This window comes from Abramis brama (genome assembly GCF_963993115.1).
Source record: "Abramis brama genome assembly, chromosome: 10".
In the NCBI taxonomy this organism is placed as follows: Eukaryota; Metazoa; Chordata; class Actinopteri; order Cypriniformes; family Leuciscidae; genus Abramis; species Abramis brama.
Window position 1 is genome coordinate 28,792,444 of NC_139972.1, and position 15,391 is coordinate 28,807,834.

The 15,391-nt window shown below is 34.2% G+C and overlaps 1 protein-coding gene and 1 long non-coding RNA gene across 2 annotated transcripts; one reads left to right on the plus strand and one right to left on the minus strand.

Moving 5' to 3' along the window:
• Positions 1 to 687: 687 nt before the first annotated feature.
• On the minus strand, positions 688 to 2,817 carry LOC311091646. The gene is made up of 4 exons (XR_014608136.1): positions 2,592 to 2,817; positions 2,208 to 2,268; positions 933 to 1,325; positions 688 to 832 (listed from the first exon to the last, which is right to left on the minus strand). It is a non-coding gene; the product is annotated as an uncharacterized lncRNA (long non-coding RNA).
• A 2,225-nt stretch (positions 2,818 to 5,042) lies between these two features.
• Positions 5,043 to 11,586, plus strand: LOC311090383 (ras-specific guanine nucleotide-releasing factor RalGPS1-like; the record flags this gene model as incomplete). The annotated part of the gene is made up of 5 exons (XM_084125640.1): positions 5,043 to 5,233; positions 7,579 to 7,681; positions 9,734 to 9,826; positions 10,030 to 10,135; positions 11,483 to 11,586. Exons 1-5 carry the CDS (start codon positions 5,160 to 5,162, stop codon positions 11,584 to 11,586), a joined length of 480 nt encoding a protein of 159 aa, XP_083981766.1. The 5' UTR covers positions 5,043 to 5,159.
• Positions 11,587 to 15,391: the final 3,805 nt, after the last annotated feature.

The following is a 15,391-nucleotide window of genomic DNA, read 5'->3' on the forward strand; positions in this document are numbered from 1 at the left end:
GCACATACACCACTAACCATTAACCACTAGATGCCGCCCTTCATCAGCAAACAAAGATCAGATCACAAACACCCAAATAAAAAATGTGAGACCCATATGTTTTTTAGAGTGATACTGTTGGACCACATGGGTTTCAGTATAAAACCAAATACAAAGCTGGTACAAAAGGGCATTTTATCTTGGAAAAAAAATCATTTACTTTTGTCATCACTGGTACAACCTAATGGAAAACATTTCTTGTGGAATGAATGTAGTGACTGTTGAACTCTGCATAACCCGGGCACACCAACAGTAATTTTCCCAGTGCCCACACACTGATTCACATCTTTCATTGTTATTAATTTGAGAAAATGAAGGGTGTTTTCAATATGATTTGAAGATATAATATTTTTTTCAATGTTTTGTGCATTCTCACCAAAGCACTGCGCTGTACTTTTACTTATCTGATTGCTCTACATTATTTCATTCCGTTATGTCCTTTTATAAACTACTGTTCAAAACTACTGTTCACATGTGCTTGTGTTCTAGTCCTGTTTGTTGTGAGCACGCTTTTTCTTAGATTATTTAAAAAAATTGTTAAAGATTTATATTTTTCATTTGATTTTTTTCTCCTTAAATGATGACAGTTTAAGCACTTTCAGCTACCATTGTATATTAAATATGCCATATGAATAAACATGCCTTGCATCGAGAAAACATGAGGATTGGATTTAATGTGGAGAAAAAAGTGCAATGGAACTCATAAATATAAATACCACAAGTTTAGATAATAAAACAATTAAAACAAGAAAGGGGAAAATCAGGTCAACTCTGGATTCATCCTCCACTCCATCTGGTCAGAGAACAAGAGAGTGATAATGAGAAATTGTACAAAAACATAAAAGTTCCACAGCTATTTTACAAAGAGTTTACAAAGAGAAAATTATCCTCACCTGTAATATTGGAAGTACAAAGTGGGCTTCCCTGAGTCACATTTTCAGTCCTAAAATGGACAAAAAGTCGAGTCCCAGTCCCACAATGCTGCTCAAATGTGCCATTGATTTTGCAGATATAATTACAGCTGAACATGCCGGTGTCGTTGAGCTCTAATGAGGTCAGGGTAAAGCTTGAGCGTGAGTTGTTTGCTTTTTCAGAATGTCTCCCACTAAACTGAGCAAGCTTGTTGATGTTCTCATGTTTCCCAACTCTTTCATAGTACCAGTTTACTAAACAGATGGCTTCCTGAATGTCTCCATGAGTGTGACAGTGTATGGTGATGTTTCCTCCGGGTGTGCTGTACACCTCACCTGGCCACTGCTTCACGCTGTTTTGTGTGTGAGCCTTTCCTGTGAAAAAGAACCAGAATGGAGAAACATCCAAAATATATTTAAGATGTTTAATCTTGATGCCGCACTCTTAGAAAAAAGCTCATTGGGGTTTTATATAGATTACATTACGCATTTTAGGTAATATAATATTATATCGGATACATTTTTTAGTACTTTTGACCCAACTCATTTATCACATTGATTTCATTGATTTCAAGTATTGGCCTATTGATATAAAAATGCAAGGAGAAAGAAAATGTATTCCACTCATTGTTATCAACAACGTGAAGTGCATTAAACATGTCTGGCTTTTTCAAATTGGAGCTTGTGTGGGAACATCAGGGGGTAAAATTGAGGAAAAGCTGACAATCAATTAAAATATTTTAAAATAAAAACAATCAAAATAAAACATATCACACAAATATGTCTGCACTTACTAAAATATATATATATTTGCTTGTTTATTCTGTGTGGCCTCTCAATTTTCCATGTAATAACTGCCTAGTGGTCGTTCTTGTGGGCGTAATTCCACAAAACATTTCCGAACATATATAAGCAATAGTTTTTTTTAGAAAGGACATTTTAAAAGAGAAAATTCTTAGAATTATGGAGAATCATTGAATTATGAATAATTTACTGTCATTTTGTGAATATTTAGTAATCAATAAAAAAGTAACTGTAGTCTGATTACGAGTATTTTAAAATGTAATATGATCTAATTACAAGTATTTAATTTTAGGAATCTGATTATGTAATTATGTCAGTTACTACCCAGCTCTGTATTATATTTATATTCTATTTTGAAATAATAGGATGCATTTTGATCCATTAATATATTTTAAGTTTAAAGCCATTAGTTGTAAATACAATAGAAACTGAAAATAAGAGTAAGTGTGTTACCTGAGGGATATAAAGCAAAGAAGACAGCGGCAAAAACAACCTCATGGAATAACATCTCTGTCTGTAAATTTGAAAAACAATGATCTTATAACAGATTCAGTGCCATTTTCTGTTGCTTATTATATACAGCATGACTTATTTAGACCTATCAGAAAAAAACTTGGCTCTCTTCTCTTCTTATTGATGGCTTTTAACGTTACATTAAGTAGGCTACACGTAGTAAAACACATCATTTAATGTGAAGAACGTTACGGAGCACATTTCCGACATCCTGAAATATTGAAACATGAAAACATATGATCTGTCTTGTCATTTTGGGGGTACAGTCTCTGATAACATTTGAAATAAATGCTGAATTGTTTCAGTCGATGCTGTCTGACTTACCTCTGAGCTTCTCACAAATCAGTGGCTTCCTACAATATTGTTGTTGTTATCAGAACCAGAATCTATCCGCATGTCAGTCAGTGAGGGGGCTTTCACGCATATCTGTTACGGTCTCACTTCCTGTGCCTTATTAATATTCAGGAAGGATGAAGGTTAACTAACAAGTTAAAGACTTGAATTAGTTTACAGCTGTCATCCATTACTTTTCATGCAAAGTTTGTGTTTTGGCCAAAGCAGTGTTTTGAAAAAATACATTGCATGTTTATGCTTTCAGATATAATCAAATAGTGAGGTCTTACTTTGTTTTTCTACACAGAAGGCTGTTAGGTGCTAACAGGAAATCTATGATGTGACAATGACATGCCTGTCCCACATGAAACATTCAGACTACAGCTAAACTGGATGCACGCTCACGCTTTTCACAAGAAGTGCAATGAAAACCTGGGTAATACTTTACAATAATGTCTTTTGTTAAAGTTAGTTAATGCAATAACTAATACGAACAACATATTCTTGCAGCATTTCCTACACTTTGTTAATCTTAGTTAATAAAAATGATCATGTTCTTGTTCACAGTGCATTAATGTTAACCCTTAAATGCATGAATGTCTCGCTAATCTTTATTACATATTTGGGTCTTTAGCGACTCGGATCTATATCAAACACGGATGGATCTCTACCTGTTGCGATAATATAAAACTCTCCTGATATGTGTCATGGTGTGGTGCAGGCAGAAGAGTCTACTGTGGAAAAACTACTGTCTACTGTAAAATGCACTTTACACACTCACTGCATGTCCCGGGTGTTATCCCTCCACTTCAAATAAATAAATGCATGCATACATACATGTGGAAGTACTTGGAAGTACACAGGCCTAGCGTGAATGTGACACTTTTGGTTACACTTTATTTTAATGTGTCTGTGTTACAGTGTAATTAAACATTTATTACTTAGTAAAAATAATTAACTAAATGTACTTACTATAGGTTTAGTCTTGTTAATAGTGGTTGGCTTAGGGTTAGTTGCATGTTATTATGCATCATTTATAGTTATTACAATTGCACTTTATTTTAGAAAATGGCCCAAAAGTCTGTGATTACTAATAAGAGGTAATCTAACTGGTAACCTTTATAAGGTCACATTAGTTTACAAGTTAATGCATTAACTAATAATGAGCAATACATTAGTCGGTAACCTTATTGTAAAGTGTTGCCATAAATCCTTCATATGATCAACTGCCATGTATCTTTTCATGCTTAAGGTTAAAAATGAGAGTTCTAAAAAGAATGTTTTTTTAATTAAATTTTTCATTCAAATTTCAACTGTACTTATTTCTGTTGTTTTTTAATTGTCGTTTCCCGTTATAAATGTTTAACATCCATTTATGTCCATTCCACAGAAAAGCGTAGATATACATACAGCAAAACACAATAACACAACTAAAGCAAACAAAAACTGGTCTCAGAACAGTTTAAGGTTTAAATGGATAGTTCGCCTGACAATGAAAAGTCATTTAATCACCCTTACGTCGTTCCAAACCCGTATGACTTTCTTTCTTCTGTGAAACACAAAAGGAAATGTTTAGCAGATGTTCACGCAGCTCTTTTCCATGTGACCGAAGGGCTGTTAAACACCATGAAGCATTTCAATATTTGCACTATTTACGACTAGTCTTAAGTTTGCACAGGAACATATGAATACAGAAGACTTGATATATATATATATAGTGTTTAATATATAATATAAGTCGAATGAACTGTGAAATGATGTTTTTGTAAGTTGAAAGTAATCACTGTACTGTATGTTTTAACTGCATGGAAAAGAGAAAGTGAGTAAATTATGAGAAACTCTAATTGTTGGGTGTACTATCCTTCAACCTGATTCAATAATTGTATTATTTTTTCATTAGTCAGTGAGACTCCGTGTACACTTAAAAAATTATATATATTTAGACCTACATTTAAGATTTATGTTTTTGAATTGCATTTACAATTTCCATCCATTTGATTTACACAATTTTAACTAATAAACTTAATGTGATGCATATTTGTCAGTCATACATAAATGAAACGGGTAATATTTCTATGATTGGACTAATAAAATGAATGTGTTTAAATACACAATAACTAGGTTTATGTATCTATTATCAATAAATCCAATTTGTTTCATACATTTTATTTGCTGTAATACAGCTAACCATATTTTTACAGTTCATACTTTTTCACTGAATAACAATGCACAGATTTATGCTGATTCTACTCAATTTGAATAAATGCATTTTTAGATTATGTGAATAAAATCAAAAAGATGCAAATAGCTAATAATAAACCGTTTTTTTTTTTTTAGTGCAGAAATCTTACCCGTTTCTTTTAATTATGACAGACAAATATTCATCACATTAAGTTTATTTGTTTGTTTATGTTAAAGTTGTGTAATTCAAACAGAGGGAAATTGTATATGCAATTCGAATCCCTAAATTTAGGCCTAATTATTTCTTTTGAGTGCAGTTGTCGGCTCAAATTGCACTGACGTTAAACTGATTGTGCCGAATGTGCAAACAGGGGCCGCATGTACTCGACTCTGGGCCCTAACTGGAGGGTCCCTCACCGCAACTCCCCCAGAGACCGCAGCCATGCCCACAGGTACAAACTCCACGGGGTCAAAGGTCACCTCTCCATTCCTCTGGGGCGTCGGGGTCACCTGTCTCGGCATGCAGCGTTTCTTCTTTAACATCCCAGTTTTCCCTCTCTTTTGGGTTTAGACCAAAGACTGTCATGTCTGTCATCCGTTTTCTCTTTTTCCAGATGTCAGGATGTTTATAGACCAGAATTACTGTATATATAGAAGAGAAAAGCTCTGTTCCCAAACCTAATGAGCTGTCTTATGGTCCTCTGTCCTCTGGGCCTACCTAGAGACTTCCTTCTGATGGAGAATCATAACTGGAGTAACACTGTACATGGGCAGCATTCATATCACATTTACTTTTACATTCAGTCATCCAGAACAGGGGAGGCAAGGCAGTGCTAGGGCGTAAAAAAAATTAAATGAACAAATAATAAAAAACAAGATTACACTAAATCAATAAATTAACTGACTAAAATAGACAATGGCAGTTAGGTTAAAATAATTAATAAAACAAACAAAAACATTAAATAAATAAAATATAAAAATAAATTATTCTTTAAAAAATAAAAAAAGAAGATTAAACTAATTAAATAGATTTAGTAAAATAAATAAACAATAACAATTATGTTTAAATAAATAATAAAACCATGATTAAACTAACTAACTAAATAAACTTAGTAAAATAAATAAATAAACAATAACACTAAGATTAATTAATAAAGTTAATATAGGGACCAATTACAATAAGGACCTCACACCATCGGTGCTCGGGCCCTAATAAATAATATTATAAATAATAATATTTAAATTAAAAAATAAATAATTAATTTAAATAAATAATACATCTAACAGAGCAGTACTTTAATTAGTCCAAAAATACATCATATAATGTAATAGAAACAAAATATTTTCTATATAATATTTTACACATATTTATAATATAAATGTTACACAATATAAATTGGGTCTTTATAAATGAAAGCATATGTCTGATTTTTAAATGTTAGGATGGGGTCCCTCACACAAGGATGATCATATCTGGGCATCTAAAAGATTGAAAGCCTCAGAAACTTTTATCCGGTGCAACAACACGTTTAAGTGCTTTGATTGTGGTTTCTTTGAGTGAAGATTCTAGAAGCAATGTAAGTGTGATACAAACACACAGGAGACTCGAATCCACACACTGCAACAGTGACTGTCCAATGATGGTATAGTGTAAAATGAAGGAGTTCATTGTAAAATATATCCAGATACAGTAGTGGCAAAAAGTGATGTCCAGAGCAGATATTTGTTTTTATCTCCCAACAAGTTCAATTAAACAATCAAAATATGAGGAAAATATTTCATAATTTTTACATTTTCCAAATATGAGTGAAGAACAAAACACTAAACTTGGTTAATTATTTGGCAACCTACAGCTACAGGTTTTATTTTACTATTATGCAAAAAAATGCATAGATCTCACGGGAAAAAGCATTGACTACAACATAATCCGTTATTAATATTCCGTTGGTTCTCACTTGTTTTTGCATGCGTTCTGTAAACATTTTTAATAATATTTGCATAAAGTGTCAAGATGTCCAATTTCCTAAGCCGGACATCACCTTTGGGCCGCTACTGTATGTGCAAATATATCGGTAACACTTTACAATAAGGTTCCTTTATTAAACATTAGTTAATGTATTAACTAACATGAACTAACAATGATCAATACATTTATTACTGTTTTTGTTCATCTTTGTTAATGTTAGTTAATAAAAATAAAGCTGTTCATTGTTTGTTCATGTTAGTTCACAGTGCATTAACTAATGTTAACAAGATTTTAATAAAGTATTAGTATGTTGAAATTAACATTAACAAAGATGAACAAATGCTGTATAAGTGCAGTTCATTATCAGTTAATGTTAACTTATGTAGTTAACTAATGAACCTTATTGTAAAGTGTTACCAATATATCAGTAGTTTGAGAGAGTAAAGAAATGGGTAGTGTAGGTCTTCACTGGAAGTTCAGATATGAAAGGCTGTTGACCTTCAGTGTTTACATGGAGAGTCAGCGAGTTAAAAGGCTTCCTATAGGCAGCTCACTGGGTTTTGACACAGAGCCGGTATCTTTTGAGTGGGTGTTTGCTGGTGAAGGGAATCTTTCTGTCCTTTTTACACTCACACGTGCTCATCTTTACTCCATCGCATCCTCAGATCAGATGTGCACTGCAACTTCTGTTCTCTTAGGGCTCATTACATGGTTAGAGAAGCAACTATCACCATATGTCCACTGAACACACACACACACACACACACACACACACACAGGGGTCGGTTGTTGTATTCGAGGTGTTCAGCTGATGTGTTTTCCCACTGTCAGTCCGTCAGTAGCAGAGTCCAGTGTGAGTCCCGGAGAGCCAGGCGTCATGATGGAGGGGCCGGTGAAGAGGAAAACCCTGATGAAGGAGGGCAAGAAGCCTACGGTAAAAACACATCACACTGGGATGATGCTTCAAAACACTAATAATAACATGTTTCATGTATATAGCGCCTTTCCCAAGCTCAAGGATGCTTCACAATAACAGCAAAGAACAAACAGTCAGTTCATACATAATAAATGGACAGTAGATATTTGCCCAAGACATGAGCGATTGCAGTTGCACATCACATTCCAGTCAAATACACACAGAAACAATAACAACACGGTTTACAGACAGCTAGAAGGTGAGAGTTGAAGCAAAGGTCAGATTCAAAAGACTAATGGTACATAAGGATACATTATGACTGTAATACAGAGTTATGGGAAATGTCTCCACTATGTAACTTTTTGTGTTCAACGAAGACCTCATAAAACTCCAAACTCTAATCCCTAATCCACTAAGCCTCATATAATTATTTATATTTTACGGATTTCCTGACTGCATACTTTCATCATTTGTCCATGCATGTTTACATCATAAACATAAATAAAGGAAAGAAAGGCTTTAAGCCTCAAAATGAAGAAAAAGCAACAGTACACATAATAAAACATCAATATATTACATATTTTCCATAATAATACATATTTTGCATAGCAGCACATTTGCTGTGCATTGACTAGTTTCACAAAACACTGGTTATGTTGGTAACAATGCCACTCTCTAAACCAGCTTTGGTGTATTTGCCTTTAAATAGCCTTGCCAAGTTATAGTTTCCACTGTTATACCTGATCTGATATTAGCAACCGCCGTCTAATGTCAGCGTTGCCAACCAACTTACTTTAAAACAATTGATTTCAACAAGTCAGAACTACAACAGATATAAGCTACTTCCCTGCTCAGTTTTCAAATATATGTATCTGTTATTAGAAAAGTTTTGGCGTCATTAATAAAGTTTGAACTGATAAAGTGATCATCTGCGATCATGAGCATAACTCGCATAATTACCAAAACAATATTCCTCCACTAGTAACCTGTGCTTCGACCTTTAAATATCTTTCAGCATTTTCCAATATTTGGCGTATAATGATATTTCTGCATTTGCTTTGAAATGGTGCACACATGAGTAACTGCAGATCTCATACTTCTAGAGCATGGAAATACAAACGGAGAGCTCTCCAGATATTGGTTTGCTGATTTGACAACATACTTTACAAAGAAAAAGGATGCAATGGGGCAAGTTTGTAGCTTCGACTTTATTTGGTTAAAGGTTGCATGAGGTTTCAGGGCTTTACAGGGCTCAACGTTTGAGAAAACATTCACAATTCCCAGCAGGTGTTCCTGTGGCTTTGAGCTGAATATTGACTCAACCGCTCCATCTAGTGACCAACATCTACAAAAACAGGCCATAATCTAACTCTGCTGTGTGCCTTCTTTGAAACAATGTATCTAGAAAGAATATCCAAAAGATTTCCCTTGAAATTAAAATAATCAAGACATATTTTCCAATGACAGCTTTGAACTAATTTAACACAATTATTAATATTGCCAAAAACTCATAGCCAGTATTGCCCAGCTCTGTGCAGTTATATAGTTATTTACTGTTCAGTATGTACTGTATGTATGCACACTACCGTTCAAAAGTGTAACGTCTGTAATATTTTGAAAGTAGTCTCTTATACTCACTAAGACTGATTTTCTGATTTTAATCAAAAGTACAGTAATACTGTGAAATATTATTACAATTTCAAATTGTTTTTTTCCTATTGTAATATATTGTAAAATGTCACAGTGTCACATGATCCTTCAGAAATCATTCTAATATGATGATTTGTTGCTCAAGAAACATTCCTGATTATTGTCATGTTGAAAACAGTTTTTGCTGCTTAATGTTTTTTTGTGGAAACCGTGATACATTTTTTTCTGGATTCTTTGATGAATAGAAAGTTCAAAAGCATTTATTTGAAATATAATCTTTTGTAACATTAAAGTCTTTAAAGTCATATTTGAATAAATGAATGCATTCTTGCTGAATATAAGTGTCAGTTTATTTAATTTATTTTTTAAATCGTAGTGTATGTGGATTCTGTGTGATGTTTTATTTTATGCTTGTTCTAGCTTGCCTCATGGAGCCGGTACTGGATCTCACTGTGTGGTTCGACTCTGATATTCTACAGATCTAAAGCCCTGCGAGCCGCTGAGCGGAAACATGTAAGTGTTTCTGCCATGATACAGGCTAAAAGAATGTCAGAGCAATTCCTCATTTAAAAAAAAAAATTATTAAAAAAAAAAAAATTGTCAAAACATTGATGGAGGTTTATGTGATTCTTTTAAGAAGAAAAAAATCGAATCATTTGAAATGGAAGAACTGCTAAATAAAGATAACACGTCTGAAATGTTCCTCCTGAAAACAGTACAAGTCTCGGGCGTGTAAGAAAGTGTCGGTTCTGGGCTGGATGGTTGTTCTGCCGGATGATCTGGATCAACCCAACATCTTCCAGCTCAACGATCCTGATAAAGGTACGTCTCTTCCACAGTAGTTTTTCAGTAGTTTAAAAAGTCAAAAGTTTTGCAAACGTTTACTCACAATATAACTCAAACAGGTACATAGAAGACGGGCAGAAGGTAGCCTACACACTCTTAATACAACGGAGATTGAACAATGAACAAGTTAACACACAGGGCTTAAATGCATAGGGAAACAGATCAGGGAGATGAGACAGCTGACAAGACTAACGAGGAAACAGGTGTGACAGATGAACTAATGAAGGTTGGCATGGAAACCAAGGAGTGGCAGGAACACGTGATATTTTTATAACCGTGACTTTTTTTTACGCGGTTCGGCCGTTCGTCCACACGGAAACGCAGTATCAGGGGCCCATTCTTCGTATGTTGCTAACTCAGTTAGCTGGATTTGATTGTTGACGATTTGGCATGATCTTGATCATGATTGTTTGGTTCTTCGAAGCTCATCCTGGACTTGCTGTCATAGCAACAGGTCCATAAGATTAAACCTGCTCGGGAGCAGGCTTATTTCATGTAAACAGGATTAGATCCCGGCTTCATAAGCGGAGCTGATACGGGAAGTCCAGCGCAGCGCGATAGTGCACTTTCTGAGAGATATATTTTTTCTTGTGACTCGTGAGATTGTCGTTTACATTATTAATTTGTTGGAAACGCACATTTATTTTTGACTTGTTGGAGTCGGGCTTTAACTACAGCACAAACTGTTTGCATTGCCCTAATATTATTTGCGAGTGCCTCTTTCCTTTACACTATTGGAGAAGCGGAGAACTTGATGGAAAGTGCTGTCTGTCGTGTCACAGTTTACCTGGCGCTTTTAGGTTTAAAAAACAGTTTTAGGTTTTTTTGTGGCATTTCCAAGCATCTTAAGACCCAATGTTGTAAAGCAGTTTTTTTTTTTTTAACCAGTTTTTTTATTTTTTATTTTATTTTTTAGGCTATCATAATTTTTTATGAAGATCATGCAATCATGACCATGCCGATTACAGTATATGTCACTCAGGCTTATAGGCTAGACCATAGACTGCCATCAAGGCCTCAATGAAGGGGATTATGTGAACAGAAAGGGGGTTCACAATGTAAATGTGCAGCCCAGTTACTATTGTGATTCTTAATATTCCAGATTAGTAATATTATATTAAATTAAAAAAGGCAGTTGACTAAAATCTTCCATATCACAAATGTGAAAGCAAAATGGCAAGGATCTGTGCGTGACTTAATAATTTTCAGAGATTCACATTTATGCACATTATTTGAAAGTGGTAAGAAAAGTTCCACAATTAAATATCAAGCTCACTGTACACACACTTATGCTGATCCTAACAGAACTGCATTTTTTCATAGGTGATTATGACGTGTTCCTGCCTGCAGACAGGTGTTTTATGACCCCATTCCCTGACCCAAACCAGTTACAATGCAGCTCTAGCCAAGACAAGGGCACACAATGAAATGAACTTTGGCTAACTAAAGGGAAGATTTCAGTGTCTGAAAAGTCTGAGGGTTGCACACCTGACAGGGCCTGTGACATTGTTACATGTGCCATATTACACAACATTGCCAAAAAAAGAAAGAAAAAAGCCAGTGGTCAAGTGCCTGCAACAAGAGATATTAGACACATGATTCATGCAACAAATAAAAAGGAAAAGTTGGCAATACACTGCCCACCTGTAGGCCTATGTCTCCTCTGTCTGTGCAGACTCTTCTGTAGGCCTTTCTGTAGATGTGGAATCCTGCAACTTATATTGCAGCCATAAAGCATACAAGTATAAATTAAGTAAAGTTATTTATGCACTTGCAGGCTAGTTCCTCCATATGACAGTTATCTGAGAGGGTTTATTCAATGGAAACAAATGGACATTACAAAGTCTTATACTTTCTTTCCTTTGGAAAGTTAGAAAATGTCCACTTACTGCACATATTTCAGCCACCACTTTCTTGGGAACAGATACAAGTGTTGGTGTATTATGTAAAAGTGCACAAAAGAGGAAAACACAATGTCATTACAATGCACTACACTCGGGAAAATGTGATCAATAACTCATGGCAAAATATTTTTACATTAACATAAGTTTATCCGTTTTCACTTTCACAAGTCAAAGCAATTCATCATTACTCAAGATTTGACAGTTGAAATGACTATACGGCCTTAATTTAATGCAGCAAAAATTATTTTACAGTGTAGGCTACTAAGATCTTTTCTATTTTTTTCTCAGCCTTTCTCTTGGTTGCTTTTATAAACAAACACCATTTATTTAACAGTGCCTTTTATAAAAGAGACTATAATATAACTAAAAATTAGCCTACCATTATGTAGAATATTTGGTAACACATTACGACCCGCAAACAACTGCGTAAGTAAACCGAAATTACGGTGTACGTTTCTGTAATTATAGTGTACTTCCGTGTAGGTATAAGGGATCAATATGTTAAGTTTTGGGTAATAAAGGGGTAACAAGCAGATATACAACCTGCAAAGAACTTGGTAAGTAAACTGAAATTACGGTGTACGTTTCTGTAATTATAGTGTACTTCCGTGTAGGTATAAGGGAACAATATGTTAAGTTTTGGGTACTAAAGGGGTACAACCAGATATACAAGCAAATTATTTATAATGTAATTATTTTAAAACTAACAGGTACCTATTCTTTTAATATATTCCAGGCAAAAATTGTAAGTCTGTTGTATATAAAAGGTTTTATCACATTTCTGGCAAAATATGTTCTTGTGCAATGTAGTTACAGGGTAATTTTGACATTGGTGGGTTGTAAATGAAACTTTTATATATATATATATATATATATATATATATATATATATATATATATATATATATATATATATGGCTGTATGTAAGCACAGTATGATAAAAATGTAATCTGAAACAATTTTATAAACACCTGATTTTGAAAAAATATATATAATGGGGGGATATAATGTGTTACTTTGTTGTTTGAGTATACTGTAGAAAAGACAATGTTTTATTAAGATAAAAAAGTGTTTTGAAATTTTTTTGTAAAATAAAAGTCAGAAATTAAATGGGATCCTTTATTGTATATTTACTGCACTTACCCTGTAACTACACAGAACAAGGGGGTAACAAGCGCCACTTTAATTTACAGCCCGCAGGAGTTACACTTACCCTGTAAATACACAGTTGAAACGGGTAACAAACACTACTTACTATGTAACAATACGAAACAACACTATTTGCACAGTAATTACAGAGAAAGGTACTCTTATTAAGAAAAACAAAACAAAAAACTTTTAATTACACAGTATATTTGCCCTGACATTTAAGTGTCATTGCAATACAATGTGATAAGGTAAGTACTAAGTACTACATGGTCAAAATTAAAATCATAGCAGAAACTAATTTTTTTGGCTTAACGTTAAGTAGTTTAGTAAGAAAAGCCAATAAATAGCATTGCCCATGTTTTTCGAAATCAGGTGTTTATAAAATTGTTTTAGATTCAATTTTTATCATACTGTGCATATATATATATATATATATATATATAAAGTTTAATTTACAACCCACAGATGTCAAAATTACCCTGTAACTACATTGCACAAGAACATATTTTGCCAGAAATGTGATAAAAACTTTTATATACAACAGACGTACAATTTTTGCCTGGAATATATTAACAGAATAGGTACCTGTTAGTTTCAAAATAATTACATTATAAATAATTTGCTTGTATATCTGGTTGTACCCCTTTATTACCCAAAACTTAACATATTGTTCCCTTATACCTACACGGAAGTACACTATAATTACAGAAACGTACACCGTGATTTCGGTTTACTTACGCAGTTGTTTGCGGGTCGTAATATAAAGTGTTACCGAATATTTTTGTACTTCACTTTTATTTGTTCCCATGTTCTAGTGTGGTGACTCTGACATTACAATGAACAAAGTAATTATGCAATTATTAAAATACAAAAATATAGGCTAATAAGTGATAAAAACATCTAACATGGCCACTTCTAACGGATTTAAATTGTCTGCTACTTTTTGCCAGCCCTCTCTCCTGGCTTTTGCAGACTTTGAGGTGTTCCCTGGCGTTTTGATTAAACATTAAAATTCCGAATAAACTTCGACTATTAGTTCATGCTCTGCTGAGGAGAAAAACTGAGCGCGCTCTTTGGCCACGCTGAGCAGTATAGGACCGGCACTGCTTAACATTGTCTTTCTGCACAGTTGTGGGTGGCATGTCAAACATTAATCTGTAAATGAAGATATGGCAAGATTTAATTTTCTCATTTGCATTTTTCTGTTCCTCTTTTTGATTAAGGAGGTCTATTTGGAGTATATTTTCAAGGTATCCACACGCTGCCTCTTAAGTCTGTTAAGGCCATCATCCTGCTTGTATTTTTGAGCCTGGTTTCTGCTTCTAGTAAAATAAAAAACAAAATGAATTAAATTATTGTTATGTCCTCAAAACAAATATTATGGTACTAATTAACCACAGATGTGTCACGAAACGTGGCTGAATAAATTCGCACCGTGAGGAATGGTTCAGGGAACAAACTTTAATAACAAAACTCAGTAGATAACCACTTGTACAAACAAGCTTCGACAAAGACAGACAACACATGACAGAAAACTCAGAACTTAAGGCCACATTTACACATAGCCAGGTATTTAGAGAAACAAATATTTACCCCCCTCCGTTTTCAATTATAACATTGTGCACACAACATCGTTTTCAAAACAGTTGTCATTTACATCAACCGGCATAAATATGCTGTCGAGCGCCATCATAACTATGCCAAACCTATGGGTGGCAGTGTAGGGAAAAGGATAAAGCCATGCAAGCCAATCAGAATCGCATAATGTGACGTTTGAGAACCTAAAACCCCGTTTCTCCCAGTTGACACGGCAACACATAACCGGCGTTATCAGAAATCTCCACTTTAGCCAGAGTTTTTAGAAATGATCATTTTCTGTGATAAAAACAGGGGTTTCGTGTAAATGAGAGGCCAAACCGCAGAGAAATATATGTCTTCCCTTTGTGTAAACAGGGCCTAAGTAAACAGATCAAACAAAGGGAGCTAATAAGATAATTAATGGATGACAGGTGAATTAGATGACTAATGACAACTCAGGAAAACTAAGACACAGGACTGAACCAAAAATGCAATAAAACATAAGAGACAGTTCATATATGTTACAAGATCTAAAACATGGATAAGAGCTATAGGCCAACATTATCACACCTGAAATTTTTTTATTTAACATAGAAATAT